The 17,643-nt window shown below is 41.3% G+C and overlaps 2 protein-coding genes and 1 long non-coding RNA gene across 5 annotated transcripts; 2 read left to right on the top strand and 1 right to left on the bottom strand.

Moving 5' to 3' along the window:
• Positions 1-885: 885 nt before the first annotated feature.
• On the top strand, positions 886-3,386 carry LOC133018131 (nicotinamide riboside kinase 2-like). 2 transcript variants are annotated; one of them, XM_061084446.1, is made up of 8 exons: positions 886-1,041; positions 1,128-1,218; positions 2,014-2,062; positions 2,267-2,444; positions 2,525-2,596; positions 2,679-2,785; positions 2,920-3,005; positions 3,102-3,386. In XM_061084446.1, exons 1-7 carry the CDS (start codon positions 1,016-1,018, stop codon positions 3,003-3,005), a joined length of 609 nt encoding a protein of 202 aa, XP_060940429.1. In that variant the 5' UTR covers positions 886-1,015; the 3' UTR covers positions 3,102-3,386. The 2 variants fall into 2 exon arrangements, with proteins under 2 accessions (XP_060940429.1, XP_060940430.1); XM_061084447.1 differs by lacking the exons at positions 886-1,041; positions 2,014-2,062 and having other exon boundaries at positions 1,151-1,218.
• Positions 3,387-6,033: 2,647 nt separating this feature from the next.
• Positions 6,034-7,048, bottom strand: LOC133018159 (uncharacterized). The gene is made up of 3 exons (XR_009682800.1): positions 7,005-7,048; positions 6,579-6,763; positions 6,034-6,382 (listed from the first exon to the last, which is right to left on the bottom strand). It is a non-coding gene; the product is annotated as an uncharacterized LOC133018159 (long non-coding RNA).
• Positions 7,049-9,009: 1,961 nt separating this feature from the next.
• Positions 9,010-13,267, top strand: loxl5b (lysyl oxidase-like 5b). Of its 2 annotated transcripts, XM_061084842.1 has the most exons (7): positions 9,028-9,576; positions 9,646-9,832; positions 10,769-10,877; positions 11,325-11,462; positions 11,626-11,782; positions 12,915-13,010; positions 13,148-13,267. In XM_061084842.1, the coding sequence occupies exons 1-7, from the start codon at positions 9,028-9,030 to the stop codon at positions 13,265-13,267; spliced, it is 1,356 nt and encodes a 451-aa protein (XP_060940825.1). The 2 variants fall into 2 exon arrangements, with proteins under 2 accessions (XP_060940826.1, XP_060940825.1); XM_061084843.1 differs by having other exon boundaries at positions 9,010-9,832.
• Positions 13,268-17,643: the final 4,376 nt, after the last annotated feature.

Below are 17,643 nucleotides of genomic sequence, written 5' to 3' on the forward strand. Positions count from 1 at the left end.
GGCCGTAAAAAAGACTGTAAAACAACACTAAGTGAGACCGCACACATCCGGAGTTGTGTGAGGAAACGGTGGAGATAAGCAGTGGGCTTCTGCACGTTCAAAGAAAAGCTGCTATCAGACATGCGGCCGCGACTCATGGTAACACAGCCTGCGGCCATGCTCTCCGGCCGGTTGCATCAGAAATATGTGTGTGACACAGTAGGCAGACTCACAACAGCCGTCTAAATATAACCGGCTGCTTCTGGTTTTCACCCGTCTGGAGCTGTCGAAGCATGGAGAGTTTTTCCGTGTGAAAAGCCAAATACCCAGGTTGTTTCTTTGTGATACAGATGTGTCAGGAACAAGGTGTGACTCATACCCCCCCGGCCTGAACCACACTGAATCCTAATGATTGTGCTGTTCACAGACTTTTTCCCTCCTTTCTAAATGATACTTTTTCTTGGACAAAACATCTCTTTGTCTGAAAGACTTGGAGTTTGTCAATATTATCTCAAATTCCCAATGATTGTAGAAGCTGCAGACTGTAATGGTCACCCGTCTACAACTGCAGACTCACCACGTGTTTGTCAAGCTTATCACAAGGTTTCATTTTACGTTTCACATCTCGGCCACATCACTCGTTTCTCTCTAATAGTCTAAGAACTCTGGTGGTGTGGGATTTGTCGAGTGTCCACGCTGACCCCCTGGACAGCAGGTGGAAAATCACGGATCCGCTTTCATGCAAATGAGACGTTCCTACTCCGTCCTCCTCTCATGCTGTGTAGTGTCAGCTGACTGGCTGCTGGACAAAGAGGCCTGATTGGTTTGGGGGGGGCGTGACGCTGCATCAAATCCCTATATATACCCGGCGTGGAGATTGTCTATCAATGAAGTAGTAAAAGGAGGGAACGTCTGTGGAACAGAGCGAGGGGAAGGTCTTCAATAGAAACCTTTGGTAGAGACAGTTTGATTTGGCTGGGTTCCCTTCTTTTATTTACTTAATTCCACAAGTGACCAAAACACACAACAACTGAAAATGAAGTTCATCATCGGCATCGGAGGGTAAGTGTCATTCCACTGATTCACCTGCTCGTTAAATACCTAACGTGTGACTCGTGTTAATGGCATCAAATCTCTTCTGATTGCAGAGTGACCAACGGTGGGAAGACCACTTTGACAAACAGTCTTCTAAAGACATTACCTAACTGCTGTGTGGTGCATCAGGATGACTTCTTCAAGGTAAGATCAATGCAAATAACCGTTTAGTTCAGATTTAAAAATCAGTGAACATTCAATTCAATGCTACAATAACTATTTTTATTGTGTTTATTTAAGCTTGAGTTAACAAGAGAAGTATTTTTGATATATTATTTGTTAAATAAGCTGTAGCCTTGAGGACATTTTGTGCTCAGTGATTATCAGCCAGTCTGAGATGTGCTGCCATCGCAGTAGCCTAGTAATGCATCTGGCTGATTGTTTCCTGGACAGCCAATGAAAGGGCCGAGCGTCCCCACTTAAAATGTCTCAGTCCAACCAACGTCTTGCATGACTATAAACACAATTTGGTTTTAAATTGTTTTTTATAATTATAAAAAAGCCAGAAAATGGTATCTCTTCGTGCTGCATTCAGGGTCGGTCGACATCTCGTCAACACCACTGACTTTTTTCACATTATATAAAATGGAGAGAAAGAGAATGAGGGTGGTGGCTGGATCCGCACAGTTCGGGAAAGAAAATAAAAGCGAAATAAAAAAAAAGATCGCAATTTTTCTTACAAGAGGATTTTGAGACTTAGACTTAGATTAGTTTTAGTTTAATTGAAAACGATAGTTCTCCGACAAAGTCCTATATGGAGCCTCACCACCCTTATGCAAAGTTTTTGGAAATACTAAAGACATTATTTAGGATAAACTCAAATTTCGTCAGCGTTTCGCTACTTTAGGTGGAGACGAGTCCTTCACTTGCCCTGTCCAGGTGTGATCAGCTCCAACTGGTTACTAGGTTGCAGCAATGTTTTATTGGTGACTGTTTCAGAAACCTGATCAAATAGAAGTCGGGGAGGACGGCTTTAGACAGTGGGATGGTAAGAATGGATTTCCCGTGTAGGAAAACCATGCCGTAATGTACTTTTTCTTTCCTGCACATTTCTTAAAAAAACAAACATTGGATATGTCATCTATTATGTGAATGCTACAGCCATTCACTGTTGGTGACTAGTTTCAAGCACATTGTTGAGCAGCGTTGGTTGCATGTGTGGTGAAGATCCTCTCTTTTCTCTACCCTCTAGTTATCAGCGCCCTGGACATGGAGGCGATGGTTAACACAGTGAAGGGCTGGAAGGAGAACCCGGTCAAGTTCGCCCGCTCTCACGGGGTCAGTCTATCACCTGAAGCTGAGGAGTCCGACTCAGGGGAGAAGGGGATCCATATTCTCATCATCGAGGGGTTCCTCATCTATAACTACAAGTGTGTTCCGCTCATTATCACTGAAAGATTTGACATCTTGACCTCTAAAGCTTTTCACTAACCTGAGCTCCTCCCTCTAGGCCTCTGATCGACGCTTTTGACAAATGTTACTACATTGCCATTCCTCGGGAGGAGTGCAAAAGGAGGAGAAGGTAACAAGCTCTTCAACGACAAGTTAAGTGTTGGACACTATATTCAGGTTATAATATGACCTGATCTATTATGTTTCCGCAGTACAAGGTCATACACAGTCCCCGACCCCCCCGGCCTGTTCGACGGCCACGTCTGGCCCATGTACGTGAAACACAGGAAAGAGATGGAAAGCAACTGCGACACGTTAGGTTCGTTAAACCGATTATTCCCCTTGACAACTAAATGTCAGTTTCCTACATTAATCCATCTTCCTATCCACAACCTGGACGTCACAATAAAAGCAAAATGTTTCAAACCGTTTTTCTGATTTGTCTCTGAACAGAGTATCTCGACGGGACGACATCTACGGAAAACATTTACAACAGAGTCTATGAAAGCATTCAGAACTCCCTGCTGAACAAATTATAGGTACGAGGAATCCTGAGATGAACGGGCTGTGACAGATGAACAACACGTGTTTTATTCAGAGTGTGTAACTCCTCTCTTCTCTCTCTCTCTCTGCAGCCGGACGGGGTCAACAGCGGACTTATGTATAGACTTGTAAATATGATGTTGAGTAAATGTGTAACACCAGCTCGGTTCTTCTAGTCTGATCTGTAAATAGTCAATCATGTAACTTATTAAGAACTAATGGCAGAAGTTGTCTTGTTTTCTATAATCCTGTAACTTTTTCTAAAATGATGAACCACCTCATGACTGCCCGATGTTTAACATCAGGGGCAGATATCAAATAAGATATAAGTCAAAATCCCCATTGGGAGGAACGATTTGTGTTATGCAACATAAAGAAATGACTGAATCCACTGTATGGCTCCTGTTCTTCTTCTCAAATCACTCATTCACTTTGTTCACATGTTTTGTTCAGGGGTATAAATCTCACGTTTTACAACACAAACACTGATAAAGTCCTGCAGCTCTTGACCCAGTCTCCTTATCACAAAGATAACCTCCGCAATAAAAAGCTAGATAGAAAAATTCCTCCGAACAGACAATAAGACGCTGATTACAGGAAGGAAAATCATAAACTCAAATGTCAGTTGAAACAATGTGAAACATAAACGTGACAAGAGCGTCACTCAGCAGAGAGCATACATGTCTCTTTATGAAAACACATTCCAATTTGAAAGATTTTTATTTGGATCTGTACCAAATCTCACACAATCATAAACATCAATCCCATGAACATGCCTGATTTATTTAATTAAGATCCATGAATTATTCTCTGATGAATCGATGAATAGGTTTCAAAACACCTCATGTCACAATGTTAGAGACGATGAAAGAAAAACACTTTGATCTGGATCCACACTGAAAACCAGTCGTTTGAAAGGAGACTGGATTTACTCTCATGCTGCTGCTTACAACACATTGATAATGATAATGGATTTTATTTTCTAGATTTTTGTTCCTTTTATTTGAAGGAGCTCAAACATACATTATTAAGAACTTAAAGACAAATACTTGACATCATTATACGTTGAAAGCAGTTCTGAAGATGTGAGCTTTGACTAAAGACTTTACATTAGATGTTATGTTTAGTATTCTTCCTGCTGCAGCTTGGTCGGTGGTGTTTGCCTTAAGCCCTGAACTAATCCTTAACCCTCTTTTATGTAAGTTGCCACACAATCAACATATAGTGCTTTTATTTGCACTTGCAGCTCGAGGTGGAACTAGTTTGAACTAGTTTTTAAAGTAGATTCATCCACTAGTTCCTAACCGAGTGGGTGGGAAATGAAATGATCAACTGGAAATAAGGAAATTTGCATCAAACCTAATATTTCTTTTATATTAAATATCCGTTTACTTTGAGTGTAGTATCCATCCAAGAAGTTTAGAGGGGAAATGTATTTTCAGTGGAAATGCAAATGTCAACCGACTTGGTGTTTATTAATATTGGTATAACATAACAAAGTATAACATAGTATTTTATAAGCTTATCTTATGGTTCATTTTTTAATATCTGTTAATGTGAAAACAAACAGATACACTTGTCCAGAAACACTTGAATTGAAAGTTTCCTTCTTGAATGTGTAAAAGGTTTGAAGTTTTGTAAGATGGAAATAATCAAGTAAAGTACTTAGTTACTTTCCAACTGTTGTTTCCAAGGTCGCAACTTCCACAAAAGTTCAAAAGTCCTTTAATAAAGTCGCCCACACTGATCTACAGGCGGCACATGAAACATAGAACCACAAGTTTTATTGATATTTGAGATAAAAAACTCAATAAGGGTTACATATTATATATTATATATATTATATTGGGACCATGAGGGTTTCATATCCGGACTGTAAAACAAATGATTAACAAATCAAAGGTTTTTATAATCCGAGCAGATAGAGTCAAAGATACTCTGCCTGTTTATTACTCTTTATTATCACTGTTCTGAATCTGAGCTTGTTCTGATCCCTGAAAAGCTCTCACTGTACTTTACTCGGTCCCGGGACCCAGGGCGTGCTCGTGGGGGGGGTCGGGGTCTTGTGATGCGTGTCTGAGAGTTTTTAAATGCTAGCACTTGGCCTGGAGCAGCTCTGTCAGTTTATATTTAGGATAAGGGTCTGGGGTGTCAGGGGAGTATATTTAACAAGTACACACACACCCACTTGACGCTGCACAGCCGGGTCTGACTCAGGGGCCAGTCCCCTCACGCCACCTCAAGGCGGGGGGGTAGAAGAACCTTGTGGGGCGGCATGTGGTCCCACGTCACCCGCCGCCATGGAAACCCCCCAAAGTTAAAACTGGGGTATCCATATTAGGATTAGGGTGGGGAGGCAGTGACCCTGGAAATGATGAGTGGCTATCACATGTCCCCCCCCTCTCATATGAGTGAGTGAGGACCCCTGAGGCATGTGAACAGTTGTGAATGTGACACAGAAATATTTATGGCTACCGCACTGAGACAAAATGGAACAAGTGACTTGGTTAATGTGCAACACTTGACTTTAAATCCCCCCCCGTCGTAAATATTATTCATACCCAGTAGATAAACACTATTTATAAGGCACCATAAATACTTTTCATATGAATATTTAGAGATTTTAACACATTTAATTTGTGTTAAATATATAAACTACACCCATAGAGGGTGATCTTAAATCACACAGTGACAGTTTAACTGTTTATTCAACATAACACAAAGTTTAATCTCTACATGCTTTCAGGGTTGTTTAGACTTCCTAATTACGTTAAATATTTTTTTATTATTATTATTATCCAAATGTTTGGTCTCCAAACATTATTCTATTCTATTCTGTTTTACACTGTTCTATTCTATTCTATTAGAATATATTATATTATATTAGATAATTTTATATTTTATTTTATTGTATTATGTTATATTATATTACATTATAATATGTTATATCTTTCATATTATATTATATTACATTATAGTCGTTATATTCTATTATTTCATATTATGAAAATTACATCTTAATTTTTTGGTGTATAACTTTTTGTAATGTCATGTCACCTCAGACTTACAACTCTTGACTTAATGTACTTAGTTACTTACACCACTGATGCCACGTCCCAACACTACAGACCAAAACTTGTCGGATTTGACATTTGACAGAATTTGTGTAAAGTTTGAGTCGGTGGGTCACGTGTCAAGTGGTCTCAACACTAACTTGTCACGTGTAGTTAAATGAAAGCCAGAGGACGGACACAGGGACAAGTCGCTCGGAGCTGAAACGTGAGGAGAGCTGACCACGCTGACTCTGGCAAAGCTCAATCAAAGAGGAGCAGGACACAGGTCACAAGAAACCTGAGGATGTGCCGAGCTGCAGCTGCCAAACCACATGAAATTCACTATTCATCACACTTTTCTATTTCCATTCAGGTCACATTGCATAAATCAGCTCAGCTTTATTCAAAACGTTGCTGTCACAGTGTATCAGGATGGAACCTAAGTATCCACATGAGTTGAGATTTGCTCAGAGATTAATCATTTTTACTTGTCAAACATTATTGTCAGCGTCTCACCTGTCTTGTCTCCCCATGATCTGTGGTAAACCTTCAGGATCTATCATTTTACTCCTCAGACTTGCAGTGTGAGGCCTCGGGGGGAGGACAACAGGTATAATCCTTGTAGGAGAAGCTTTCTTGTGGTAAAACCATTTTAAGACCATCATCTTCGATTAATCTCACAAGAAGCAAAGCCTGGACACCTAGATTCATGGGATCAGATATATTCAAAGCGTACAAGAATTAGTCTTTCACTCAGGGTGAGATCTGCTGCTGCTGCTGCTGCTGCTGAGCACCATGAAAACAACCAGAAACTTTATTTTATTTCCAAGCAACATTAATTTACAGAAAACATTAAGTTTTTTTTTGTGGCAACATTTATTGTGATTTGTTTACTTCCACTTCAGACACACAAGAAAGACTCAATTCAACGTTAATACTCACTCGCTAAACTTTGTGGTTTACATGTCCTGCTCGGGAAGTCTTGTGCCAAACCAGTACCGAGGATCTGCCGCTCTTATAAATACGGTCTGGAAACAGGTGGAGCCGAGCTCTGCAGCAGGGGGTGGGGTTTCTTCTTTGCCAAGAATAGAAAAACACGCGGCCTCACCACCATGTTGCCCTATTTGGCAGAGGAAACACTCCCCGTGATCCTGCATGTGAGAGGTGACACACACTGAACTCTGCTGGAGTCCTCTGTAGATCAGAAGGTGTAGATTCTCCTCTGTGCGTGTGACTCCATATCATGCAGCCGCACACGTCCCTGTCGCTGAGTCATGCCAATAATCTTTAATCTTTAGTTAAAGTCATGTTTGTACCTGAGCTGCTCAGTAAAATACACAACATGCTCCACAAACTCTCAATCTGAACTCTCTGAAGTCACCTTACAGAAGTCCCCTCCTGTTTGTGTACTTATATGTTTGTTCTTAACTTTTGTTTTCTTTGTTTTTAACGTGTATTGTTCTTTTAATTGTCATTTTCATCATTTTAAATGCTTCAATGTATTATATAGGGCACTATATATGCCAACGTGCTGTATAAAGTGCTATTACCATGTTCTGCTGTTCATGTATTAGAATACACACATTTTCAGTTTGGCAGCTGTAACTATAACAGCCTATAAAATATGATGCATCATCTAATTCTAAAACAACTTCTTAACAGGTTGTTTTGTACAAAAGAAACATAGAAACATAGAAATATAGAAAATAGGGATCCTAAGGAGCCAGTGATTAAAATTACCATGTGCCTGTGCACTCTTTGTTTCATTCTGTTCTCACTGTGTCGACGTTGCTTTTTGCACGTAGTTAATTGACCTTTGAACCACCATCTGTATAACTTTATGAGGTCGCCTGTAAATTGTCAATAAATAATAAGTGATTGGATTCTGTGAACAGACATAACAGTACACTCTGTGTATTTCCAGGAATGAAAAATATTAATATCTATATTGATGTCAATAAATCTCAGTTAGAAGCAGAACATTTAATTACAAAAAGATTGAATTCAAGAAGTATTGAAGGTCAAACGAACTTTCATTTGAAACATTCATGTTTTAAAATGATATTGGAGTTTGTTTGCATATATTGTTCAGTTTGGGTTTAAACCATTGAAACTGGGCTTAAACGTAGACAGAAATAATAAAAACATTGTTTGTTCACAACAGAGTCAGTGAAGCCTTAAACTAGGATCTCTTCGAATGGACTCATGGGATCTATAGGACTGATGATGAACTCTCCACAGAGGAAAGGTAACGTGTAGATGCAGCCTGCCACCGTGTGGTGGATCTGTAGTCCTGCATGGGACCGTGGAGCCGAGTAGAGTTGTTTTAAAACGCATCAGATACTTCTTGTGATTTTTGATATTGATAAACTGAACATTTCAGACACTTTAATGATACGAAGTCAAACCAAATACTAATAAAACAAGTTTCTAAAGTCAGTCTTATACATCAAAGACTCATTAAACTGTGTTTCTCTGCAGATTCTAATTTAGAAGACGACTGATGTGAAAGTGAAGTTAAAACCCTGATTCAACAGAAACCTTTTTCTTTATTTCTGCAGTGAATTGATTCTGCTACTTGAGGACGAGCAGGTTGACTGGTCACATTCAGATGACTGCAGCTCACACCAGTGCGTAAAGTTTACTCAGCAAACTCCCTTGTGTAAGGCTTGTGTAACGGGACCAAACCACGGGCAGGGACGGGTTAAATCCTCCTGACAGAAACTTTGACTTTGCATCAGTAACTGGGCTGAATTAGATAAATGAGTTTGGGGGGGGGGGGGGAGACTCCAGCCCTCCTCTCCTGAGAACTGATATGTTGTTCTGCGTAAAAGGAGCAGAGAGCGCACTCCTGCTTCCCATCCACCTTCCACCAAGAAACATCTGTGCGCGCACTGCATCCCATTAATTTATTTCCCACTAACCTATTGAAGGGATTTCACTTTCATTTAGTTTTTTCACTGCCATGGCGGGATCACTTTTACTTTTATACGTTTTCCAAGGACTACTTCCCCTGATCTGCGGGCAGCTGCGCTCGGCTGGGCCCTGGCGGCACCGGGTCCAGTGGCAGAACAACGGGCAGGTTTACAGTCTGATGAGCACCGGGTCGGAGTACCAGGCTCCGGTTCGCTCCAGGAGCCAGTCGAGGGTGTATGTGAGCGGCAGGAGGGACGGCACCAGGAGCCAGATGTCCGGAGCGCACAGAGGAACCATGCTTGTGAGAACCGGACAGGGTGAGTCCAGGGTGATCAGGACCGATCCAGGTGGAGAAGCAGGGTCGTATGCACTAGGTAGACCCTTTGTGCCGGTGAATGCTCATGCATCAGGGGCCAGGCAGCAGGGAACAGGAGCTGCAGGTTATCCAGTTGCACGACGACTTGTCCCTGAACACATCAACAGCATCAATGCATCTGCACCGGGGTCTTCAGCTGATGTCCCCGGGAGAAGAGGAGGTGTGAGGGTGGACTCTCCCGCAGGAGGAGAACCGGGACCCGGTGCGCCACCTTTACGCACGGTGCCACAGGCTGTCCCTGTCCTCCGGCAGACAGGTCCATCCATCCCAGGGTCTCCCACAGCTGTGGAGAGGGAACCTTCAGAGGATGCTTCCAGCGAGGCGACCACAAACAGAGAGGACATGGTTAACGACGACCCTCGAAACCCATTTAAAAACCACAGGAATTCAGTTTTCTACAACTTGTATCCCAGCAGAGAGAGACCAGGGGCGCAGCGTCCACCCGACTCAGGATATGGAACAAGATACTTTCAAAATGGTAAGAGTCACATTTGTGAGTTTATCCTTGTTAATTAGCAATGGATTCAAATCCTAGACTAACATGGTCTTCCAAAGTACATTCACTTGATTACTGCATTTTTCATGTAGTAGTACTGTATATAAGTGGATTTATCTTCAGGCTTTCACTCCACTAATTCAAATATCTGTACTTTCTTCTCTCCTGCATTTTTGCAATGCATTGTGTGAAATCTTAACATTACATTACATCTCATTTAGCTGACGCTTTTATCCAAAGTAACTTACAATAAGTGCATTCAACCCTGAGGGTACAAACCAAGATTAACAAGGAACAAGAAAGTATAATTTCTTTAAAAATAAAGCAAGACTACAAAGTGCTATAAGTAAGTGCTATTTAAGTGCTACTAACATAGTATTTTAGATTTTTTTAAAGATTTTTTAAAAGTATTCAGTGACAACAGGAGTAACATTCATTGGTAATGAGGTACTCACTCTGGGAAAGACTACACTTAGAAAGTACTTTTACTTTTAATATAAGTATATATTTAAAAACAAGTACTTAATGTTACTAGAGTAGAAAAGTTAAAGTGGTACCTTTACTTACCTGAGTACATTTTTGACTATATGTTTTTACTTTTACTTGAGTAAAATGTTTGAGTTCTTCCTCCACCACTGTCCTATCCTGGGCATCAGTCAGGATAAAACCGACTCACTCAAAATGTTTCATCTCCTGCACTCGTCTCACTCACTGAGAGAAAAAAGATTCATGTCAAGTCGGGAACGATCCCGTTGGTACAGTTTATCCCAGAATGACACATCAGGAATGTAAAAGTGATGAATTAAGCCAACAAAACACAAACAGCTGCTTGTATTTACCAGTTTATTCTCAGTGTGAGCAGAGAGTGTATCAACATCAAGATCTCAAACTTGGATTTGTCCCTTTAATTTCCTGCAGGGCTGCCCGACCTTGTGCCGGACCCATATGCCATCCAAGCAGGTGCTTACATCCAGCGCATGCAGATGTACGCGCTCCGCTGTGCAGCTGAGGAGAACTGTCTGGCCAGGTAATGTGTGGTGCCAGGAGTGATTCACCTCTTCAGCACGCTCACAACAGCACGTAGACACTGAAGCAGACACACACACACAGACGTTACACACACAGACATGTATTTCCTTTGTTTTTACAGCTTGGCGAAGATACATTTTACATGATTGAGGAGAATTCTTCGGTGGTTTCGAATATCTTTGAATTATCTCAGTTTCCTTGAGGATAAATGTTAAGTTGATCGAGTTACAGAAACTGTTTGACCTTATTATGGAGCAGTGATTCTCCAACATCTTTTCCTGCCAAGACATAAATGTTCTGGATTGGTTTTCCCAAAAGCATTAAGTGCAATGGAACAAACTCTTTGCGCTCCGTTACTTTTAAGACAACTGGTTCCCCGGGAGCTCGGCCAGTAGCACTTTCCAACGCAGCTTATACGTCCATTTCCTCCTGTGATCCATCCAAGGTCGGCTTATGGACCCGGCGTGCGAGACATCGACTTCAGAGTCCTCCTGAGGTTCCCCCAGAAGGTGAAGAATCAAGGCACCTCGGACTTCCTGCCCGTCAAGCCGAGATATCAGTGGGACTGGCACAGCTGTCACCAGTGAGTCTACACAGCCGGACATGAAGGGAAATCACCCAGATGTTGTGATTAGCACGGTTCCGCTTTCATCTGATAACAGAGAAACACCACACCCTCAAAGTTCAGTCAAAGTTTTACTCTCAAAGAAAGTCCTCATCCTAATCTATCCGCCCTACGTCCTCAGGCACTACCACAGCATGGACGCCTTCAGTAACTACGACCTGTTGGACGCCATCACTGGACGTAAAGTGGCCGAGGGACACAAGGCCAGTTTCTGCCTCGAGGACACCGGCTGTGACCCTGGATTCAGGCGGCGCTACGCCTGCACATCCCACACACAGGTAAAGGGAGAAGATAGATAGATGGATAGATAGATGGATAGATAGATAGATAGATAGACAGACAGACAGACAGACAGACAGACAGACAGACAGACAGACAGACAGACAGACAGACAGACAGACAGACAGACAGACAGACAGACAGACAGACAGACAGACAGACAGACAGACAGACAGACAGACAGACAGACAGACAGACAGACAGACAGACAGACAGACAGACAGACAGACAGACAGACAGACAGACAGACAGACAGACAGACAGACAGACAGACAGACAGACAGACAGACAGACAGACAGACAGACAGACAGACAGACAGACAGACAGACAGACAGACAGACAGACAGACAGACAGACAGACAGACAGACAGACAGATAGATAGATAGATAGATAGATAGATAGATAGATAGATAGATAGATAGATAGATAGATAGATAGATAGATAGATAGATAGATAGATAGATAGATAGATAGATAGATAGATAGATAGATAGATAGATAGATAGATAGATAGATAGATAGATAGATAGATAGATAGATAGATAGATAGATAGATAGATAGATAGATAGATAGATAGATAGATAGATAGATAGATAGATAGATAGATAGATAGATAGATAGGTAGGTAGATAGATAGGTAGGTAGATAGGTAGGTAGCAGGAGTATTATTTTGTGGCTTATAAATTTGAATTTCCCAGATTAGCTGTGAAAACTTCCAGTACCAAGGTTAATTTGATGGTAAATTTGACACTCATGGGGAAATGGACCAAAATAAAGTATTTTATCTAACATTATTTTATCACATTAAAACAGTGAAGATATTTAATGGGACCAATCAGAGGCTCCAGAGTTTTTTATTTTTTTCTAGACATTTTCCAGCTCCACGCCTGAAACCAAAAACTGATTTATTCCAAAAACATCCTGAAGACGTTGGAATATTTATTATATCTGTTGTCTGGGTCTGAGCTCTGTGATTCTGGCTTTCCGCTCTTCAGTCCCGGTGTCTTGTAACAGCTTCACTTCCAAGAGCTGTTTATTTAAGTTATTCTCAAATCTGCCTCATTTGCAGCACTTGCAGGAAAACAGTCGTCATACCACACTCAGGGTTTTGGATGTTGTGTGTTTCAGGGTCTGAGCCCAGGATGTCATGACGTCTACGCCGCCAACATCGACTGTCAGTGGATCGACATCACTGATGTTCCTCCAGGAAACTATATCCTGAAGGTAAGCAACGTGTCAGCCTGACTTTATATCAACTCTTCGACTGCAGAACATCTCTCAGATTTTGATTTCTCAGCACTGAGGTTTATTTTACTGAACTGCCTGCAGAGCAAACTCTTATTCATGTTTTGTTTTCCCAGGTTACTGTCAATCCCAATTTCCACGTCCTGGAGTCGGACTTCACCAACAACGTAGTGAGATGTGATATCACGTACACAGGAATTTATGTTCAGACGCGGAACTGCAGAGTAGCAAGGTAATGTAGAGAGATTATATCAAACACAAAGCTGCATGTGATTTATTCTTTATTTTAAACAGCTTAAACACTCTCATAATTATCCATTTGCTAATGAAAACATTGTTATCTTAATTATTAAGCCAAATAAACCTTTTAATCCTGTTAAATTAGTTGGTAAATGCATTATTAAAGAGCAGAAAATATGGTTCTTTATGTAAGTTTGAATCAAAAAGTGAATGTATAGAAGTTGTAAACAGTCTGATTGCAGGTGTAAGATCCTGTATCATTGTGTGTTGTGTGTGAACATGTTCTCATTTCTTTCTCTCTCTCTTTCCAGGGGTTGAAATCTGCATCAGCATCAACACTCTGATTAACAATAAGTGTAAAAGCCAAAGAGTTAAATAAATAAACTGTAACTTTGTGCAATGTTGCTGCCGGTGAGTCCGATATGTTGCATTTATTGATTCTAAATGCAAAAGTTTACACCAATTTTGTTCATGAAACAAGTGAGATCACCAGAAATAATAATTCCTACTTACATGGCTTGATTCATGACATATTTCCTTTGGGCTTAACAAAGACGAGTACTGTGTTTGTATAGGTTCGGTACTTGAATGCATGTTTTATTGCCTATTTGGTGCTATTTGTTGGTCTGTGTCTTGTTTTTTCTGCTTCATGTTATTATTACACTTACGACATTTGGTTTATATGAAGGATGAATATTCTATATTTTTGTTTATGACAAAAAATCTCATGAAAAGACCAAAAGCCAACGATACATTCATTCATCAATCAAAACTTTCTCACCTCTCTTTGCTGTTTGTGGCTCTTAATCCTGAACCCAATGTTAATCTTTAAAGATAAGTCACAAATATGTTACATTTTTAAAGAAATTATTTAACAGCTGTACACAGTTTTCAATGTTCATTGTTGATTTGAATCTTTATAAGAAATAGAATATCACCTTTATCCACCTGATAATCATGAATATCTCTAATAGCAGTTGAAGTATGTCGGTGGTGTATGTTTATGTAAATGTTTGCTTGTGTATATCTAAGTGAATGGAAAATGTTGATAACTGAAATGTAAAACTGTTGATATTGCTTGAATATTGTTGAAAATATGTATCTTATTCTGTTAAATTTAATGCAATAAAGATGTTTAGGAGTGAAATGTCTTCCCTGTTCTTTTCTAAATAATAATAACCACATGCATCACTTTAATCTTGTAAAATAGTGGAGAAAAAAATGCAGCCAAGGACAATTAAAGAACATATACTTCGTGTAGGTTTTGAATGTGTCTTGTTCCTCTTGCATCTCTGCAGGATGATCTGTGTCTCTTTGTGAATGCAGCTTCCCTCGGAGCGCTGCGTTCCGATGGCGGCCTCAGAGACAAACAGGCCGCAGACAGACACCGGTGGCATGTTTGCTGACAGGCCTCTGTGAAGACACAACTGGCAGGATCTTATCCAGCCGCTCCACATCCACTAAAACACAGCCCGAGCAAGATGAATGGAGGCCTCTTCTCACCCTTTCCTCCTCGGCACATGTAAAAAGCAGCGTCTCTCGACTGCCGGCCCAGAATTCACCACATCGTCTGGAAAGGGATTGTCCAAGACGACAGCTGACAGCACCGAGATATGTTGCCTAGGTTCGAGGATCGACACAACCAACAGAGAACATCTCCAAAGACAAATGTGTTTGTGCAGGAAGCACCAGACTGTTTCAAACAGTTAAAGAACGGCAGGAAAAAGCACAAATCGAGAGCAGCGACTCATTCAAAGATGTTTCTTTACCTTAAACGATCGCTCAATCCCAAAAAGGTTTATACATTGTGAGGCCATTTCGAATCCAAGTCGAAAACATGCAGCCTCTACACAATGTATGCGCTATTAAATGCACAGATGTGAGCTATTTACAACAAAGCAGAGCCGAGTCTCAGCTTAAGAAAGCGAGGGAACCAGGGATATTAAGCCCAAATGAAATGGTTTACGTTGGAGTTGCCAAGGTGCTTCCCTGCCAGGGGAGATTGTCTGTGTTATTGAGAGTCTGGAAAATCCCCCCAACTCCTATTTAGTCGACTCCTTTCCTGTGTGTCTAGGAGTTTTCAGGACAATATTTACAGACACTGGCTGTTAGAGCAAAGAATATCTGAGGGTAGAACTTCTCTGTGTCCAACAAGTGGAAAACTCTTCAGTTTACTATGTTCACCATCTGAGTTCAGCCGTGTTAACATGTTATCATTTGTTACAGCTGAGGCTCATGCGTAGTTTTGCAGGTATTTGGTCAAACTGTGGATCAGAAGTATTACAAATTAAGTTTAAACCTTGTTATGGCACTAGATGTAAAGTTGTCGGGTCAAGTCAAGTAACAAGTCGATACAGGGGAAAATGAACATATGAATCAAATTTAACAGCAATCTATCAAATAGCTATCATCATATTTGACCAAAAAACTAAGGTGTGGACCCCATGAAGACACGAGTGGAAAAATCTGATAATCACTGATGTCATCAGTGTCTGTGGATTATGAATGTCTGTACAAAATGTCACGGTAAGCCATCCAACAGTTGTCAGGATTTTTCCATCTGGACCGAAGTAAAAATCCAACTGACAAAAAGTTATGTCTGGATTCTGCAATTGTAGGATTGCAAACACATTTTTTTACATTGAAGTTAATTCCAGCAATAACCAGACTGGCTCAGTGGAAACACATACCTGCACTCAAGGCCCAACAGTCCCCTCATGAAACCACAATTAAATTCAACCAAATCCAGATTTTTATTTGGATCTGCACCCAACTCATAAATATCCGTCCCAAAAACATTGTTGCTGTCATGAATTCTTCTCTGAGAAATCAGCCAAAAGGATCCGGCTCCAAGCTAAAGTTTGATGGGTTCAGGTTCTTCCTCGGGTCCAGCCCCACCCTTCCACGGAATTTCACAGATGAAATACTGAAATATGAAAAAAACCCTTTGGAGGAAATAACAATAAATTAGACCCAGATCTTTTTTTAATGATTGCCTCTATCCTCTGATTTCTGTCATACCTTCTAAGATCTGTTTTAACATCCGAAATCCGTTGAACTTTAACCTGTTCTATAACAAGCTGATCACGTGATGAGGGCTGGGCTGCTCCTCAGTGCTCAGCTGGTCTCCTCCTTTTTGGACCAGCGTGTCATTTTAAACATGTCACGCTGTAGAGAAGACAGCCACTGTTTGCTCAGCTGTGCAGCTTGACACCAGCATCTGGTTGGAGTCTCGCGTTGGCTTTACACAAGCATCGGCAAAGGCGGAAAAAAAAGAGAGAAGGCCGGCTGGCACCTTTCACTTGGCCACAACAAATACAGTCCAGCGTGCAGGTAGGTAAGGTGAGGGGAGGACGGGTTCGCAGGATGCATCTGCACGTCGGCGGGCCAGGGTTGGGAGAGGTTACCGAGGGCAGGGTTTGGAATTTGTAGGGTCATATTTCAACAAAGCGAGATGGGGGGGGGGGCACGTGAGAGCCGGCGGGGGACGTAACAAAGGAACACGCTCAGCCCAAAGGCAGCGTCTTGACAGGTTGGTTTAGGCACCGAGCAGAGACATTCCTCAGCAGTTCTGTCATCCCGTCGAGATTGCGAGCGGCGCTGAGGTCAGCCGGCGAGCAGAGAGGGCGTGGAGGGCAGACACACTCGGCCACTTCCTGTCCCCGGGGGTCACTCGCACAACCGGCCGGACACAGAGCTGCAACTGTGGAGAGTGAGAAGCGACGTGGAGATCTGAGACAAAACACAGAGGACTTATCTTCCAGTGGGACTGATGATGAACTGTGTTTCTCTTTCGAGCTGGGTGGTATTATGACTTGGGTGGTATTTGAAGGGACGGCTCAAAGGATTTGCTCGTCTTTGATTGCTGATCCGCCGGAGCGTGCGAGTGTGTATGTTTCATCTCCTGCTTCAAACACTCGTATTAATTTCCCTCGAATTCGATTTGTTCTCTTTAAAAGGCCTGAAGGGAAGAACCCGGTCGAGTTGGGAGCCGCGAGACACAAAGGAGTGTTAGACAATGAATTCCATGTGTGATCGTCTTTGTAAAAAACACTTTGTTGACTAGAGAGAGAAGAAACAGACAATCCAAATCACTTTCATTTTGTCAGATGCCTGTTTAGTTTGGAAGTTTTAGTATTTCAAGGTAACCTCCACAAACAAATCTAATTTCTTTCAGTTTTTATGCAACTTTGATGTACAATAATGAGACACAGCATCTTTTCTTTTTCTGTTATCTCTGATGGTATAAGTAAGAAAAGAGTATCAGGGAAGGGTTGAAATTATTTTGTGCTTTGTTGAAGGAATAATAAAAACAGCCCCCTAATCGTGTTAAAATAAGAATTTAAGGATATTCACTGCAACAAGATGTCAC

This window comes from Limanda limanda, chromosome 13 (assembly GCF_963576545.1).
Source record: "Limanda limanda chromosome 13, fLimLim1.1, whole genome shotgun sequence".
NCBI lineage: Eukaryota > Metazoa > Chordata > Actinopteri > Pleuronectiformes > Pleuronectidae > Limanda > Limanda limanda.

Coding starts and splice junctions, on each gene's coding strand:
- LOC133018131 (XM_061084446.1), top strand. CDS start 1,016: ATGAAGTTCATCATCGGCATCGGAGG. Junction 1,042..1,127: donor TTCATCATCGGCATCGGAGG/GTAAGTGTCATT, acceptor TTCTGATTGCAG/AGTGACCAACGGTGGGAAGA. Junction 2,063..2,266: donor CGGCTTTAGACAGTGGGATG/GTAAGAATGGAT, acceptor TCTACCCTCTAG/TTATCAGCGCCCTGGACATG.
- loxl5b (XM_061084843.1), top strand. CDS start 9,028: ATGGCGGGATCACTTTTACTTTTATACGTTTTCCAAGGACTACTTCCC. Junction 9,833..10,768: donor AACAAGATACTTTCAAAATG/GTAAGAGTCACA, acceptor AATTTCCTGCAG/GGCTGCCCGACCTTGTGCCG. Junction 13,011..13,147: donor CAGGAAACTATATCCTGAAG/GTAAGCAACGTG, acceptor TTGTTTTCCCAG/GTTACTGTCAATCCCAATTT.